Here is an 18,764-nt window from a genome sequence, read left to right as displayed (position 1 = left end):
CGCACTATGCTCCGAATATGAAATGCATGTACTTCAATGAAGATTGGGGGTGCGCATTATACAAAGGTGGGCACTATACTCCGAAAAATACGGTACATGAACCCCAGAAACCTTGCAAATCAAGATCAAAAACACAGTAGCTGTTGACATGGACTTTATTTTCATCAGAACCGATTATTGCTACGGAGCAGGGTGCCGAAGGTGTTTTCTTCCTCTCGAACTCTTTGCCTCCATACGAACTCGCGGAGGTATATGTAGGTGGGAAACAAATCGCGAGACGTGCCAAGTATTAGTTGGCCGTAGTCTTAGAGTCTACGCATGAAAGTACACAAAAAGCACGCGTGACAGTACACAGAACACTGGCAAAGCGCGAAATAATTTCGGACCCTAAACTACACCTTTATTTTGGCCATTTTTTCACCTCACCTTTATCCCAGGTCCAAGTTCATAAATCAGTAGACGGGCAAGAAACCTCTCCCCTTCAACAGATGTGACATTCGAAGGTAGAAAAAGAGAAAGTGAACTTCTGCCTCCCTTCATTAGCATGTTACTTGCGGAATTATTATTTGCGCGCCACGCGCCACTAACTCGCTGCTTCTGACACTGCTCTACATTCGGTTGTCACTCAGAGTCAGAGGAAAATAGCAAGGCTGTGTAGATTCTGCTAGCGTCGCTTGGGAAACGCTTGCTCTATAGAAGCGCTCAAGTCAGGATGTCACGCTAGTATGGCTGAGGACGGGCAATACGACAGTGAAAGCTCGCCACCACCGTGCAACATTCTACTCATACAAGAACTATCTAAAAGCCTGTGTGAGATTTTCTGTCCGCAAATCTACACTAGAAGTTAGAACACTGGCAGGGTACGGACGGTACGGTCCTTGGCACAGGCACTTCCTTGTTCGGCGTAGCTTCTCATGGTACATGTAGATCTACTCGGCCGGTGTCCACACTCGACTACACTACAGACTACAATGTACTGAGTCTGTCAGTACAGACCAGGCCAGGGCCAGGGCCAGAGGTCACTAGTCTAGTGTGAACAGACTCAGTGTGACCAGGTCACGACGTAGAATCTGTCTTACGTATTACTATTAGTACTAGTGTCAAGTACTAGTAGTAGATCTACTACGAAAAGCGCGCGCTCGCGCGCGGCCACACGTGCACCATGCCCATGGGCATGGTGCACAGCAGCCGCAAACAGTAGATTTACATATCGACACCTTTACTCGCATCCGGTGGTCATTTGCCTTTGGTCTTTCCTGAAGGAGCACACACGTACACCAGTACACCAGGTACTAGGTAAACGCTCACACTGACTGTAAGAAATCGAATTTTGACTTCCGTTCGGCGGGGTGAAGGCCGGATCCTATAACTATGTAGATCTACAAGTATACTCGTTGTAGGCTTGCTCTGTGATGACCCAACATGCATGATACTGCACGACATGGCTGACTGTACTCAGTCTAGACGTCTTTGCCTTGGTCGACTTACCCAGGGCCAGGGAGACGGAGTCGTATGTACGACTCCCTCCGACTACTGCACACATTTTGGTTCACGGAATCTTTGGTTACATCACTCCACCAGCAGGCTTGTTAGGGGCCGTCCGTAAATATCGATGTTTTTTTAGAGACGATATTGGTGCGTCTGGGGGGATCGGGAGGGGGTTTGAGCCATGTGCGTCTTTTCGAGCATCAGAAAAATATCGATGTAAATATCCGAAGTTTCGCCGATCCCTGCACGCGGACGTCTAAATGGCTATACAAGAAATGTGAAACGAGCTTCCGTTCGCAGAGCTAAAACTTGCGACATAAGAACAAAATAAAAAATTGGAAGCTGTACGCCCATGGCGAATTTCAAGAGCAAAAGAATGAGCTATTGATTGTGGAAATCGGCCGAACGATGCCTGCAGGAGACCTTTTTCAAGACGGACCCTCAACATCCTGGGCACTTCAAGACCTACCTGCAGATGGTCTTCAGGGTCTTGGATGGCACTTTGCTCTTGGCAAAGGCTGCACCGGCAGACCAGTTTATCCATCGCCAAGCTGGCACAGACGCTGAGAATGGTACAACGGAGCGATGCGAGCACTGCAAGTATGTCTTCTTGTCAGCGGCTGATAAGCTTCGCCACAACCGCCTGAGTCATAGCAGTGAAGGCACTACATCCAGGCAGCAGAAGGAGCATGTGTGCTCGTATTTGGATGGTGCTTCTACTTGTGGCTTAGCCTTCACCACCTACTATGGGCTAATGCAGCACAAGAAGGCTGCTGGCCACAAGTGTTCTCGAGGGCGACCAAAAAAGTCATAATGCTCTCCTTCTCAATTAGACCATAATTATAAATACTGCAAACTTGCCATCTTGGGTTCATATTATTGACAAAAAAAGGAAAAAAATGAGCATCCAAAATATTGATTCCATGATCTAGATGTACATGTGCGTCTTCTGGGGGGAGGGGGGGGGGGGTCAAGGGAGAGAAGCACCAATATCGTCTCTAAAAAAACATCGATATTTACGGACGGCCCCTTACGTACTAAATTTCGTTTTTGGTCGAGGTCTGTCACCCCGAACGTTAAGAAAAAAAACTTAGTTTGGTACAAACTTTAGTTATTTCGTGCCCCCTATATATAACGAATATACTAATAATAATTATAGCGAAAGTCCGCAAACGAAACTCCAACGCAGCCATTTACGCAAATAGGAAACTTCACTACAGTGCATTTCAAAACTATAGACGCGTAGGGTTTTTGAAATATTTAAAATTTGGCTGGAACTTTTTGAGAATAGTTTTCGGAATATTGCTCAGGATCGCTCCACAATTACTCTCATATAGTTTCTAAAGGATTGGATAACAGACGCCCAATTTGGAAAAATTTATGCACAAAGTGATCACAGATTTTATGTGGTATAGATGCTGGCATAACGGTTTTTGCCTAGGTACGCGTCTATAGTTTTGAAATGGACTGTAGTCAACTCCAAACTCCAAAAACGGTCTCTTCACTGCGATTCAGATTCAAATTTACATTAGCGGTACACCAAATTTTCGGACCTGGCCCATCATCCTATTACCGGGTGCGACAAAGCTCTCGGCCATTGAAGAAAATGTTGAGCCACCTCCACCATTACACTGCGCTCTTTAGCCGACTAGACCCTCCTGCACACAACCAGCACCACTGCGAGGACACTTCCGTAGACGATATTGATAAACTCCTTCAGACAGCTGTTTCGCTAATACATAGCTCATCAGTGAAGGTAGACGTTGAATGATTAAAAATATAGACCAAACTGCTATAGGGTTTCCACATACAAAACTGTATGGGAAACTGTACAGTATACTGTATGGGAAAGGTAATAGCAGTTTGGTCTACATCTACCTTCACTGATGAGCTATGATCATGATGATTGTTATGTATTAGCGAAACAGCTGTCTGAAGGAGTTTATCAATATCGTCTACGGAAGTGTCCTCGCAGTGGTGCTGGTTGTGTGCAGGAGGGTCTACCGTCTAGTCGGCTAAAGAGCGCAGTGTAATCATGGTTATACTGAGCTTGTATACAAACTCCCATCTCTCCCCACACAACACTCCAGACTTGTATTTTGCATATAACAGGTACTTCGATGACGAGAATATAAACTGGTATATAAACTGGTATATAAACTGGTATATAAACTGGTGTATAAACTGGTATATAAACTCCTTTTTTTTAGGATTACACTAGTGACCTGCAGTCCGCCTTGATGGTTTTTCGACATGCACGACGGTCCCAACTTCAGGATCTCTTTCCCGTCAACGATGAAGAATACAACGTCGTCCTTTGTAACATGTGCCTTGTGCTGCACCTGGCGTTCGAGGCTGTCCTTCTTTCGCTGTTTCAGCACTCCGTCTGTCAAGCGCAGCACTCGACACGTGCGGCTGAAGAGCCCCGCGTGCCGCTCCTCCTGCGTTTTTGCATGGACATAGAATGCAGATAGCAGGGGCGACGGAACTTCACTACTGATGGTTTTCCAATCGATGTTCTCCTTTCCGCGTCCCTCGCAGAGCGGACGGAACATGCGCAGCCATAATCCGTGGCACTGCCAGTGTTCTTAGAAACTGCTGCTTGAATAATGGCATCGTGATTCGTGGTCGTCCTCAGAAGAAACGTTTGGGAGTCGATTCAACAGGCTCGTGCTGATTCATTTTACTCTTACTTAGTCTTTGGAAAGGAGACGAACTCTATGTCTCTAAAGTCTAATGAGCAAACGGTTCTTTTACAGAGCCCGCGGTGAGATCTGCGCGCGGTAACGGTCACTAGCACTGTGAGGTTCAAACTAACTTACTTGGCGCATAGCTGTTACTTCCGATGTAACTAGTAGTAGTACTTCAGTACTAAACTGAAGTCACAAAGAGTGTGTGATGGTACTGCACTAGCACTGCATGCACTGCACAGAGTCAGTGGTAGTCTTGTACTTGATCCGCACAGGTTGGTGAAAGGAAGACTCGTCGAGCCATGGTTGTGGGTTGGGGTGTGGGTTGGAATTCCAATCTCTACCCTTGTGGGGGAGAGGGGAGTTTGTATATCAGCTCAGTATAAGCATAATATAACCTACTCAGTTGATTATATGGGAAATATAAACCAATATACAAACCTCGGCTTCGCCTCGGTTTGTATACAGGTTTATATTTCCCATATAATCAACTGGTTAGGTTATATTATATACTAATCATGGTAATGGTGGAGGTGACTCAACATTTTTTGGCCCATCATCGGGTGATGAATGACAAAATTACATAGGCACCTCAACTACAGTGCTGGCAACTGAAATCCGACCCCCCCAGGGCGGCGCGGCACGCCGCCCAGGGGGGTCGGATTTCAGTTGCCAGCACTGTTACTGTAGTAGAACATGAGTGTAGGAAATTCCAGTAACCATGGTAACTAAGCTATAGGACCTCGCGCGAAAGAGACGCCTGCAACATAATCATTGCAGTGCCTGTTATCGGAACTGTTCAGCAGTAGTCAGTGGGGAAACATCGGCCACCCAGCTACCAGGAATACTGAATAGGAGAATAGCAGTACGCCAGCACTGCCTACGTCCACTGCCTCGATGACAACCTGAGAGATCAGCTGCTACGCATAAGTAAGAGAGCACTTAGATGCATATTTGAGCATGACACGTCCACGCGGACATCATACTTGCTTCAGCGGTACCACATAATTAGCTTAGACAAAAGATATCATACTAAGTCCATATTCTTCGTGTTCCGTTGCATCCACAATATCTGCAGTTCACTCCTCTCTGACATTAGGACTTGACAGATTATGCTAATATTTTTCGTGAAATTATGCTTTTCGCATTGCTGAAAAAATTACAGATTTATGCTATTTTTATGCTAAAAGTTATCATAATTATTATGCCGCATTATGCTCACATATGCTGCTAATGTATAATGGTTCTGTGCAAAATAACAGGGGAATTTTTTTGTAGAGGGCGTTGTACTGTAGTAGCAAAAGTTCAACGGGGTCAACGCTGCTGTTACGCACCGTCCGACCTAGCTACGACCGTCACTGATTGTAGTGGACTGGACATGTTCTCAAGGGAGTCGTAAACCTACGACTTTGTGGTGCATCTACTTGTACTTGTACTTGTAGAACATGTACAACTGTATGGAATTTGATGCGAACAGGCGGATTATTCCAATTTTATGCGATTCGTATGCAATTTGCCTCGAATTATGCGATTATTCGATTTTGGTTGGAATTATGCGAAAAATTATGCTAGCATAATCTGTCAAGGCCTATCTGACATGTTCTCCCTTCGCCGTGACTGCGGTCACACAGATAGAGTCACCCGCGGCCAAGTCAGTTATTCCCTTTCTTTACCCATTGTGCAAGCTCAAGCTGGATACAAATCTATTTCATTCCTTGGTGCTGACCGCTTTAATGCGCTTCCCGAATCCCTTCGCACAAATTATCCCTAATTCATTTCGCCAGGAACTTAACAAATTCATTCATCTTGGGCACCCTTTTTTTGTAGGGTCTGTTGGGAATGCCCAAGTAAAATAATAAAATACAATGCAATACCAATACAAAAAAATAGGCCGGAAAGAAAAGTGAAATGAATGGGACCAACAGTCAATAGTTTAGCGGTTGAAATTTAAAATAATTGTGACAAGGGGTTTTGCACATAAAAACCATTTTATTTTATGGGATACTTCTTTCATCCAGGACCAAACAACCCCTTTTTCCATGAATTAATGCTTTGCAGCTCGAGCCCCTGGGTACTTCAAAATCCTGCTGAACTGTACCCATGCATTGGACCACAGCCTGAGCTCCACCGTTGCCCCTTCAGGTGGAACAGCAGATGTGTCCGTCTTTTAAAAATTGGATTGGAGAATGATCCTATTCTATCACGATGTCCACGTTATGATCTGCTTGTTTCATCCTTTAGCACCCCCCCCCCCCCTACACACACACACCTACACACATTTGTCTGCAGTGCACCAGGAACCGTACACATGAAGAGGAGTCTGCGCTCCAGTGGCCCGACTAGTGTGCCTTATCACAGCAATCAGCACCCGGGATTATCGCAGGTGGACCATGCACCTATGCGGGTATGCAGGAACGGCAAACTGGTACAAACTGTCACAGGATACTTGCTGCCTACGCAACTGCACGTTTCATGGCGGTTGGTCAACACTCGCCATTCAGGCAAAGATATGCCCGACTTGAACCAGCAGAGAGATCCAACACACCAAAATTTCAGCACAGCACATTCAACCGGGCCTGCATGCACCCACATACGCTGCATACACTGGAAATATTCGAGCTGTTCTTGCTCTGTTTTAAGGAATATCTCGTCTGGATTCTCACACCTATTGCAGAAAGCTTCAATTCCAGCTGGTTGCTTCAAAGGATTCCCATAATAATGTATGAGTTATTGACAGAATTGGCGGGGAAGCCAGAAATGAAAAAAGGTAGGACGTATAGAAAAGAAAGCCAGGCAAAGATAACGACATGCTCAAGCCAGTTTGGGGCACGCTATGGAAAGTTCGGAACTATCTTGTCCGAGGTGGGAGGACTCCTATAAAAGAACTTCATAGAGCAGGTAAGAACTGAAACTGAAAGCGATGAGTAAGACGTGTACCCAAAGATAGCTGCCTTGCAAGTTGAGTCCTTAGCCGACTACCTCCGTTGGATCAGTAGCAGGGAATTTCTACACCGCAAACATTGCACGAGAGAGAGAGAGAGAGAGAGAGAGAGAGAGAGAGAGAGAGAGACGCACACACACACACACACACACACACACACGCACACGCACAAACACACAGAGACAAAGAGATCATACAATGACCAATAAGGCTGATGGCAGGCGCATTCAATTACTGCTTTCTATCTGCATTCGCCACCTTTTCATTGGGCGGATCTGCCCGTTTGGTTTGCGAATTAAAATGAACACAACAACAATTCTCTTTTACTAGATAATGTACACTTGCACTGAGAGAAATGACGTCCCATTACTTAGCCAGCAACTAAATAAGTAAACATGGGCATTGGATTGTCTACACTTTCTGGAATATTCCTCATGATAAACACACACACATACACAAGTACAGTAAAACCTGGTTTAAGCGACCACCCCACGGTGCAAGCAAAAGCGGTCGTAAAAGCCAGGTGGTCTTTAGAACCAGGTCCCACAGTGTGTGTCTAGAAGTGTCGGTGCATGGAAAAACGGTCGTTAAGAGCAGTTGGTCGCTAAACCCAGAGGTCGCTAAACCCAGAGGTCGCTTACACCAGCTTTTACTGCACAAGACTAGTTAGAATTTGGAATAGAATATTTGTACGAGGTACCTAGCAATCGCTCCAGGCCTTACACCGACACTGGGTCACATTGCAGAGCTTTCAGAACTGCACGAATAACACGAACTCCACTGGGACGTGGCCCGTGAAAAGTTGAAAAATGAAAACCTGCTCCCGTTGGGTGAGAATTAGTTTATCCGGAACTCTGTCGGGATTCTTATATTCTCAGTTTTCTCTAGCCCTCGTTTTTTCAATCACTCCCGTATCCCGAGCGCAGTGTTCTACTAGGGACAGCTATGTTTCTGTCTTCATACACCCATATCACACAGTTTCAACGCCCAACACACCAAAGGGAGGGGCCAGCTGGCAACGTACGGCCAGCAGACATGAAAATGACCATTGGGCAACACATTCACAAAGTCTCGTGCTTACCTCTGATAGGAATGTGAGTGATGGTCCACTCTGGGAAGACGGCTGACGCTAGTTCATGGATGGCCTGCATCGGGTTGGGTGGTTCCCAGAATACGTCCATAGCGTGAAGCATGTAGTGATAGATGGTGTCAAAGAAGTTCGATTCAAAGTACGCCATCGACACCCAAGTATCGAAGATGTAGGAATGCATGAATGTGGTCATGCCAACTCCCAAATTGGACACCGTGCTCTGGTGAATGATAGAATTGTTCACCAGCATCATTTGCAGCGAAACGTTCTTCACCGCTGCATGTTCCAGACGCGTGTACTCGAACGAGGAGTTGAACACGCCGACATTCTCTATGTACGGAGTGGCATGGAAACTCTCGCTATCCTGCTGGCAGTCCTTCCTGTAGATGAAGGAGAAATCGTTCACGAGCTCAACTGGCCATCTGGCACCGGTCCATGTGACGTTATTGAAGTAGGTCTGGCCCATAGAGACATTCACAAACTGCGGCGCCAGGTCAATGGTGTTGATCATGATGAAGAGTTTCACCAGGCACCTGCTCATCGTCATGTTGAACGATGCGCTGTTGATAAGCGTGTAATTTGTGAGCTGAGCATTCATGATGCTGTAGTTGGCACTGGTGAAGTTCACCATAGAGACGTTGAACAAGAGAGCGTTCGAGAGGGACACGTTCACCATACTCGAGTTGACCATCAACTTCTCGGTCAGCGAGACGTTGACAAACGACACGTTCCTGTACTTGGCACGGAGCAGAGTCATATTGTAAAACTTTGCGTTGATCACAGAGATGTTGTGCAGCTCGAAGACATGGGAACTGAAGTTGCTGACAACCCAGTGGAAAAGTGAGCTATTGGCAATGGTGAAGTTCATAGCAGACACATTGTAGAACATGGCATTCAGAACGGATGTGTTGAACATGGTGAAGTTCTCCGCGGTCAAGTTTGAGAGCGAATAATTGTACGCCGTGACGTTGTACATGGTGTAGTTCACGAGGCTTGCGTTGATCATGCTGACATTGTAGAATGTGCTATTGATGAAGGTGAAGTTAGTGGCGTTAATGGACTGCAGGCTGACATTGTAGAATGTAGCGTTGTATAGGGTGAAGTTGGTCAGGTTGTTGAACAGTGGGATGCTGATGTTGTTCAGGAAAGTGACGTTCTTCCACATGGTGTTGTTCAATGTCACATTCTTGTAGATGGAGCCATTGATGGTAACGTTCCACTTGGTCAGGTTGAAAGCCGACACATTGACCATGCTGTAGTTGTGAGCTGACACGTTGTACATTGTGTAGTTTACGAGACTCGCATTGATCATGCTGACATTGTAGAATGTGCTGTTGATGAAGGTGAAGTTGGTAGCATTGATCGACTGCAGGCTGACATTGTAGAATGTAGCATTGTACAGGGTGAAGTTGGTCAGGTTGTTGAACAGTGGGATGCTGATGTTGTTCAAGAAGGTGACGTTCTTCCACATGGTGTTGTTCAATGTCACATTGCTGTAGATGGAGCCATTGATGGTGACGTTCCACTTGGTCAGGTTGAAAGCCGACACATTGACCATGCTGTAGTTATGAGCTGACACGTTGTACATGGTGTAGTTCACAAGGCTCGCGTTGATGATGCTGACGTTGTAGAATGTGCTGTTGATGAAGGTGAAGTTGGTGGCGTTAATGGACTGCATGCTGACATTGTAGAATGTAGCGTTGTACAGAGTGAAGTTGGTCAGATTGTTGAACAGTGAGATCAGGCGCGTGCTTGGCAATGGGCACGGGGGGCACATGCACCTCTCAAAAATGTCCCCGCTGATGTTGTTCAGGAAAGTGACGTTCTTCCACATGGTGTTGTTCAATGTCACATTGCTGTAGATGGAGCCATTGATGGTGACGTTCCACTTGGTCAGGTTGAAAGCAGATACATTGACCATGCTGTAGTTGTGAGCAGACACATTGTACATTGTGTAGTTTACCAGGCTTGCGTTGATCATGCTGACATTGTAGAATGTGCTGTTGATGAAGGTGAAGTTGGTGGCATTGATCGACTGCAGGCTGACATTGTAGAACGTGGCATTGTACAGGGTGAAGTTGGTCAGGTTGTTGAACAGTGGGATGCTGATGTTGTTCAAGAAGGTGACGTTCCTCCACATGGTGTTGTTCAATGTCACATTGCTGTAGATGGAGCCATTGATGGTGACGTTCCACTTGGTCAGGTTGAAAGCGGACACATTGACCATGCTGTAGTTGTGAGCTGACACGTTGTACATGGTGTAGTTCACAAGGCTCGCGTTGATGATGCTGACATTGTAGAATGTGCTGTTGATGAAGGTGAAGTTGGTGGCGTTAATGGACTGTAGGCTGACATTGTAGAATGTAGCGTTGTACAGGGTGAAGTTGGTCAGGTTGTTGAACAGTGGGATGCTGATGTTGTTGAGGAAAGTGACGTTCTTCCACATTGTGTTGTTCAAGGTGACATTGTTGTAAATGGAGCCATTGATGGTGACGTTCCACTTGGTAAAGTTGAGAGCGGATACGTTGATCATGCTGTAGTTGTGAGCAGACACGTTGTACATCGTGTAGTTCACAAGGCTTGCGTTGATCATGCTGACATTGTAGAATGTGCTGTTGATGAAAGTGAAGTTGGTGGCATTGATCGACTGCAGGCTGACATTGTAGAATGTGGCATTGTACAGAGTGAAGTTGGTCAGGTTGTTGAACAGTGGGATGCTGATGTTGTTGAGGAAAGTGACGTTCTTCCACATAGTGTTGTTCAAGGTGACATTGTTGTAAATGGAGCCATTGATGGTGACGTTCCACTTGGTAAAGTTGAGAGCGGATACGTTGATCATGCTGTAGTTGTGAGCAGACACGTTGTACATCGTGTAGTTCACAAGGCTTGCGTTGATCATGCTGACATTGTAGAATGTGCTGTTGATGAAAGTGAAGTTGGTGGCATTGATCGACTGCAGGCTGACATTGTAGAATGTGGCATTGTACAGAGTGAAGTTGGTCAGGTTGTTGAACAGTGGGATGCTGATGTTATAAAGGAAAGTGACGTTCTTCCACATGGTGTTGTTCAATGTCACATTGCTGTAGATGGAGCCATTGATGGTGACGTTCCACTTGGTAAGGTTGAAGGCAGTGACATTAACGAGAGTGTGGTTGGTGATTGTGGAGTTGAGCATCGTCACATTGACCATGGTAGCGTTGATCAGGGTTAGGTTCTTGAAGACGGTTGAATTCATTGTCTTGTTGAAGATGGTAGAGTTGATGTAGGTGAAGTTGTAGATGGTGGAGTTGAGGAAGGTATGGTTAGTGATGGTGGTGTTGAGGTACGTGAAGTTGTAAGCAGTCGCGTTGACGAATGTGTGATTAAGTAGAGTCACGTTGACAAAGGTCATGTTCAGCAGTGTGCTGTTGAGGAAAGTGATGTTCATCACCGTTGAGTTGATCACCTCAATGTGTCTAACCTGCGTGAAGTTAGCCAGCGTCAGGTTGGTGATGTGGCTGTTGACAATGCGAATCGTCTCGAACGAACAGTTTGTGGCGTGCACGTTGCTGGCCTTGAAGTCGATCCATGTGATGTCCTTGGCAGTGACGTTGTGAATCTGACAGTGGCGGAAGTCTGCTTCTGGACTCTCAGCATCGAAGAGGAGGTGCTCATGCGTAGAGTGGACAATATCAAAGCAGGTTGCCTCTACAATACAGAAATCACAGGAGGAGGCAGAAGCGCAGAAACGGGTTACATGTATCTCACTCGTCTTTAAGGCTGTGCTCACAGGATATTACTGCTGAAAACACAAACTACTGGCCTGCCGGGTTCTGCTCGTCAGCAAACACGGGACCTCTCGAAGGACACAGGGCAGATGCTGGGCGGACTTGTACAGTGCTGGTCGATGAAATCCAGATGAGTCATTCAAGTTTGCGCCTTGCATCATTTCGTAGCCCAGTGCTCGCAGGTCTATGGCTGCGCAACGCCCGGCGCGTTCTTGAGTGACGCGACTGGATTTCATTCAGCAACACTGTACATCACCTCACACTAGAAACATGGCTGCTGCCCTAAGGATATTCAACAAAACCCCGATTGTGCGAGCAAGTCCAAGCACGGTACTGTGAAGGCCTAGACGGACCTGCCAACCGTGACTAGGCCACGGACTGCCCTGGACGGACCTGCCAACCGTGACTAGGCCACGCACTGCCCTGGACGAACCTGCCAACCGTGACTAGGCCACGCACTGCCCTGGACGGACCTGCCGGCACTAGGTCATGCACTGCCCTAGGTTTCTTTCTCCACCTGTTTAGTATTTGCCAGTGCGCCAGTGCTAAATCATAGCCGCTACAGTGGCCTTGGTGTTTCTGCAGTTGTCTTTGCCACACTGCCGCATGGTGAACATGAAGAAGACCAGTAACTACAAACACATCTATACTATTCCGGGGACTTCCAGCATTTGACCAGTTCTGACGCACAGAACCGTGCATGCATAGCATTGCATACGTAGTGCTACGCACAACCGATTCAACGCATTTTCTGGGTGCTATGTTGGTTACCGTGGCAGCAAAGCGAAAATTCCCCACTGCTACTAGCAGATCTATGTATGCTAGTTGCAGATTTATGTACTACATACCTGGCTCAACATGTCCTGGCTCGTGAAGTCTGGCCACCCGGAATGGGCATTCAGGTCGGTCGGAGCAAGCACACTTGAATCGGTTCTCGTCCTCCGGTTCCACCTGAGTGATGAGAATGGAGGAACCGTAGCCAGTCGGACGACGACGCACAGTGTAGCGCTCGGTGGACTGAGCTGGGATGAGAAGCTTTGGCGGACCAACCATCCACTTGGCGTCACAAATTTCCCGCGGGTCTTTACAGCTCAGATAGGCTGCAGAGTCCTCTTGCTGAGCGTCGACTTCCAAAATCGGGCAGTTGTCATTCTCAGCAGCTGCAGCATGGAGATACGTGAAGCAAACAGCAGAACATAATTGAGTCTGGGTAATACAGTGTGCACGACAATCGGCTATGGAGACGCAGTTCCTACAACGGCGCTAAAATTTTACAATGGGTACAAATGCGAGAGATTTCATGCACAACTCGCAGTGTGCAATACATATTATTATTCCGTGAAAAACATCCACGCAGATGCCAAACAAATAATCCACTCCCACGCTGCACAGTATTTCCTACAGCTTTGGCAAAGGGGTACGACATCACCTAGTGATACAGTCAACTTCGCTTATAACAACACTCGGCGGGGCATCAAAAAGGTGTCGCTATTCGCGAAGTGTCGTTATACCCGAAGTCTCATTATATGTATTACAGTGGGATGGGACTTCGCTATGGGCATGGAAATTACGTCGCTATTCGTGAATTGTCGTTATATCCGCAGTCGTTATTAGCGAAGTTGACTGTATATCATGAGTGGTACAATGATCACTTGGTGAATAGCAAAGCAAGGGTCTTGAGTCTATGTTCTTTCTTGTCTCTAATTCTGGGCTGGCTAGTTGTTCACATGCAACTTGTAACGTTATAAACATGGTCACAAGCTAGCGGCTTAAACATCTGGTGAAACCAAGCGTTGTCGGCCAACAATTGACCGCCATGATAAGAAGTATTTCCTATAAGACACTCACGCAGGCAGGATCCTCTATGGAGGATGCGGATAGCACGATTGGCTCTGCAGGCCTCGCGGTGCAAGTGACAGTGGCTGGGATACGTATGACCATCGTCTCCACACACCTCTTCGTCAGTTCTGGGCTCCGGACACTGCTCCATGCACTGGCATTGGTACGTATACTCGTCGCCAGGTTTCTCCGCCTGGACATTGTCAGTACGCTGCGTCTTCAAACAGAGCTGGGTGTGACCCGGTTCGGCAATGGCCTCTGTACAAAGAGCAATGCATACAGATACAGAATAGTACATGAGGCTGGGGCTAGCGAACAGTGACTGCATATACAAGTCAACACACACGCTAAACATACTCCTATACTACAGGTGCAGTGCCGCTCAATGAAATCCGATCGCGAGAATCACGTTTGTGCCCTGCACCAGTTCATACTGTTAGTTTCACGATTCCATGTATGCACGCACTCACACACCATTGACCTCTCACCCATATATGCACGTACACACACACTCATACACACATTACTGCATGCACCCTTTCCCATTCCCGCTTCTCGAATACGCTACAACTTCTTGCTCCCGCACTCTCCCCTCGCTTTCCCGCATTCCCGTATATTTCGTTCGGCCTGGGTAGCTGCATTTGCGCTCTCATAAATTCATTGCCATAGCTACCCAGGCCCTTCATAACCTCGGGTCTCATCCTTTCTCGCTCTCAATCTCATCATTTCAATATCATCATCTCGAGTCCCTAGTGCGAACCAAGAACTTTGACTTCTGTTGTGCCTGCGTACGTGCCGCGAGTATTTTAACATTGCCGTTCTCACACCGGGAATCGAAAACCCAGGCCGCGGCGGTGAGAGCGCCGAATCCTAACCACTAGACCAACCACATGAGAGTAGTGTTTGCAGTAGTCTAGGGCTGCACAGCGCATACTTGACTCACTCGATCGAATTTCATTGAGCACCACTGTAGTTAGTAACTCTCTGCATGGCAGGGAGGAAAGGCAATACGGCTTGTTGGTGCCCGACAAATTGACCCAAAGGCGTGACTGGTCGGGCACCAATAAGCCATCCTCAACTGGCATCCACTCACCTACTTTAGAACAGGGTTATCATTCATTCCCCTCACGTAGAAACTGAAAATAAATTTTAATTCAAAGCAAGGCAAGGCGACGAAGAGATGCTAGCTTCACGCTCGGCTATTACACTTCGATCTAGGACTCCATCACTCCAGAATACACTCGCCACCGACCAACTCCTCCCCCTCCACTGATGGGGTTGTTGAGGTCATGGGAACCATGGTGGTAAATGGGTTTGATCTGCACCCCCCCCCCCCCACCACCACCACCCACCCCCCCCCCCCCCCCACCCCCACCACCACCACCACCACCACCACCACCACCCCACCCACCCGCGACTACTTCTACAGTGCTGCTGTATGAAATCCGACCAAGCGAGTCACGCTGGCCGCTGTGCAGCCCTAGACCTGCGAACACAGACAGTACTGCTACACTGGGATGTGTACTGGTGCAGGGCAGCACAAACTTGATTCGCGCGATCGCATTTCACTGACCAGCCCTGTAGTGTATACCAGCCTGCCGCTGCTAGAGTGGCTGCCCAGCAAACGCTCTAAGTCGAAGCAACAGGATTTCTCTCTGGCACGTCCACTGTACCTGTCAGAGAACGGCATAGCGGCTTGATGGCAGGCAGTGCAGATTGATCCAGTTCACAGACAAAATCGGGCTCGCAGGTTTCATAGTCACAGGGATCTAGCGAATAGCGGACAAAACCACAAAAATGCAAAGCCTCGTGACAAGGACAAATTCTCGCCTCGGTTATTATTCCCAGCACAGCTTGCAACGGCTTAGTAAACACATAGCCAGAACGAGCTCAAGTTATGCTCCAATTACCTCAGAAATTGCGACATTATTCATTCCACTGCACGACAAGCTTCACTAGTAACCAGCTCGCTACGAACCACAGTTGGTTGGTGACACAGCAGATGACAACTGCATTACTGAATTAGAGTAGCCAACGAGATATTCAAGTCAGCTATGCATCACGACGCCTTCGACTTTGTCTATAGACATGCAATACTTAAATCTTTAGAAAGCAACTGTACTCTCAAGTCTCGACAAAATCTACAGATAACTAATTGTGGAAATATACGGCGCAAAATCTGCAAAGGGAATTTCAGCAGCTCAGCTCAGCTGCACCGGCTGCTTCAACGCCTGACCCTTGGCCGTGTGCTGTCTGAAAGCGCGCAGGATCCAAACACGCTCACAATCGACAGAGAGCTTACGTGCAGGGAGGAGATTCTCAGCAACGATAATAACAGTGCTCTCGTCCTGTACGTACCGGGAAGCAGAAGCACACAAAAAAAGATCATTAGAGTCATGTCACCATGATCACTGGATGGAGTGAAAAGCCATGCATGATATGACTGCGTGAGCAATCAAGGGAAAAAGAAGATAAAAACAGCCATCAATCAAGGGCAGTACTCGTACTCGTAGATATCACTATCATCAGGGAGTCGTAAAATACCGGTATTTTACGACTCCCTAGTATTATTATAATGCCAAGTCCACGTGCACAAAGTCAATCACCAGACCACAGAGCTAGAGCAGCACGCTCGTCCGGAAAATCCTAGAAAGGCTACAAGTACAACACTTTCATGATTTTGTAGATCCTAAGCCAAGGTAGCGACGTCAATAGTGGCCACCCGCTTTCATGATTTCAGGGGAAAGTAGTTCAAAGTGCTCGTAGCATGACAGAATGCATGTACATGTACATGACTGTACTTCAACTTAAAGCACTTGAATATTCATTGACCCATATTTTCATGTAACGTTAGAGTAAGGCTTAATGTTATTACTAGTTTCACGGCAAGCTGCTCTGGCCCCACGACGCATGACTACTCCCCCGGATTAGTACTTGGAAGTGCTTTGGTGTAAGCAGTACAACTAATAACTTTTTGCTATTCCATCTTTGTGTTCTTTCCAATGAAGGGTTTGAGTAGTAACACGAATGCCCAAGACCAAGATCATAATCTCCTATCCTGAGACATAGCTCAGAGCTAGATAGAAATGTACTTACGTGGGGTAGTGCGAAGATGACTTCCTCCACCAACTCGTTCTCCACAATCTCGTTCTCCGCGAACGCGGCACCAACAAGAGCCAGAAGAAGAATGGATCGATACATGCTGTGCGGTATGGTCAAAGAAGACAGAGTACACAGTGACCGTCACAATACTTGGCTCGAATACTAGTACAAGCCATGAGAGGGAGGCTAGTGGTCCCATTCGCTCGTGACAAGAACACATTCGGTGTCTATATCCGACTTCAGGATGATGACAGTACACAAGCCTCCCACCTTTTGAAGACTGATCACCACCATGGGGTGGACTCCTTACACCCGCACACACAGCAGGAGGAGAGGACAGCTATACAGTTTAGTTACAACTCCAAGTTTCACGGCCCTACGCAATATTCAGATTGCCTGAGGCCCGATACTATTACGAGCATTAGGCATTTGAAGGGCATCGATACCCGACATCTATAGAGTGTCTCAAACGGATCCTAACGTTATCCTGTATCTAATGTTTTTCATGTTACAAAAATCGGGTGCAGAAGCCTGTGAAGAACAACGGTAAAGGGACGTTTCCTTCGCAGATACCGTGATATCTCCATACCTTTCGCGCTGTTCTTGGCCGCGACGCTTTAAAAAGAAATTAACTAACTTGACGAAAACTATACTGGGACGAAAAGCTCCAAAGTGGTCTCTGCTTTGCGTTGGCAGAAGTGGCGATCCTGCGAGGATCGTTTGACGTTATAACCTAGGCGAGCATCATCGCCGTGGTCGTCCGTGGCTTGGCGTTCGCACGAAAGGGTCAAAGTTGGGAGGTAGGTAGAGGGAGTGGTGGCAGTGGCGGTGGTGTGCTGTTGCTTGTTCACGCTAGTGGGAACATCAATACAATTACATCGTGACTCAGTGTACGGCAGGCAGCGAGGTGACATGTAAGGTTACTATTGTGTTCCTGTCACAATCACGTCTGCTACAAGTGTATGGTAGTGGCGCCGGACACGACAGGACACCACGCGCAACACGCAGGGCACATCGCGTGCTGCACTTTTAGGTCTTGGTTGAGTTGGTCGAGCCCTGAAGCTGTGACCTTAAACATGATACCAGTAGGGCAGCAGCAGCAGCAGCAGCAGTACGCTTTCAGTGATCGCTACGTCTCTAGTCACATTAGCAACGTAATAATCAAGAGTACAATCAGTCATGTACATGTACACGGATGCATCGCACCTTTCTGAGATTATAACTCTCCTTCAGCGTATCGCCGCGATCTGTACATGTCTCTGGCTTGTTGTTGAACTTCTGACGTTTTCTGTATGCAGCAAGTTGACAGGATCCATCAGAAGTCTGCTACGGGCTTGACAACTATTGAATTATACGTCAAGAGAAAATGGGATCACTTGTCTGCGAAACTGAGCCTTTCATTATGTCCAGTGAAGTTCAGTGACAGGATCCGCGTCTGCATCTTTCCCTGGCTCATACCTCCGTGCTCGCGTGGACCTCTTTGCTACGCAGTCTCTCCGCTAGGCAACTACGGACTTCTGCTGACTGGGTTAGCAGTTTGGCTGAGCCAAAGTGCGTTGCCTGCCGCTAAGTAAATCCCTAATTGCATGACGCCATTGCCTGCGGCAGCATTTTCAAGAATATCTGCCTGCCGCTAAGTAAATCCCTAATTGCATGACGCCATTGCCTGCGGCAGCATTTTCAAGAATATCTACCTACGCCGAGACACTGGGCACGGCGTCCCTGTGCCGACTAAATCTATCTAGCTACACTAGAGTAGGTACAGCCTACAAACGATGTTTTCACGTAAACATCGTTGGCGCTAGGAAAGGTGATGAAGATTCCAGTGAACTGAGTAAATGAACCGT

At 47.2% G+C, this 18,764-nt stretch overlaps 1 protein-coding gene across 1 annotated transcript; it reads right to left on the bottom strand.

Annotated features, from left to right (window-relative positions):
* Positions 1-6,807: 6,807 nt before the first annotated feature.
* LOC135821036 (uncharacterized) lies at positions 6,808-17,658 on the bottom strand. The gene is made up of 8 exons (XM_065334097.1): positions 17,507-17,658; positions 16,912-17,017; positions 16,118-16,163; positions 15,489-15,584; positions 13,825-14,073; positions 12,825-13,136; positions 8,201-11,896; positions 6,808-7,184 (listed from the first exon to the last, which is right to left on the bottom strand). Exons 2-8 carry the CDS (start codon positions 17,014-17,016, stop codon positions 7,168-7,170), a joined length of 4,521 nt encoding a protein of 1,506 aa, XP_065190169.1. The 5' UTR covers position 17,017; positions 17,507-17,658; the 3' UTR covers positions 6,808-7,167.
* Positions 17,659-18,764: the final 1,106 nt, after the last annotated feature.

Source organism: Sycon ciliatum, chromosome 7 (assembly GCF_964019385.1).
Source record: "Sycon ciliatum chromosome 7, ocSycCili1.1, whole genome shotgun sequence".
Lineage (NCBI taxonomy): Eukaryota > Metazoa > Porifera > Calcarea > Leucosolenida > Sycettidae > Sycon > Sycon ciliatum.
This window is presented reverse-complemented; position numbering and strand designations above follow the sequence as displayed.

Excerpts from the sequence above, each read along its gene's own strand:
- LOC135821036 (XM_065334097.1), bottom strand. The coding sequence starts at position 17,016 with ATGTATCGATCCATTCTTCTTCTGGCTCTTGTTGGTGCCGCGTTCGCG. Across the intron at positions 14,074-15,488 it reads GCTATGCCGTTCTCTGACAG|AGGCCATTGCCGAACCGGGT; the intron begins GTACAGTGGACG and ends CTCTTTGTACAG. Across the intron at positions 11,897-12,824 it reads GCCAGGACATGTTGAGCCAG|AGGCAACCTGCTTTGATATT; the intron begins GTATGTAGTACA and ends TCTGTATTGTAG.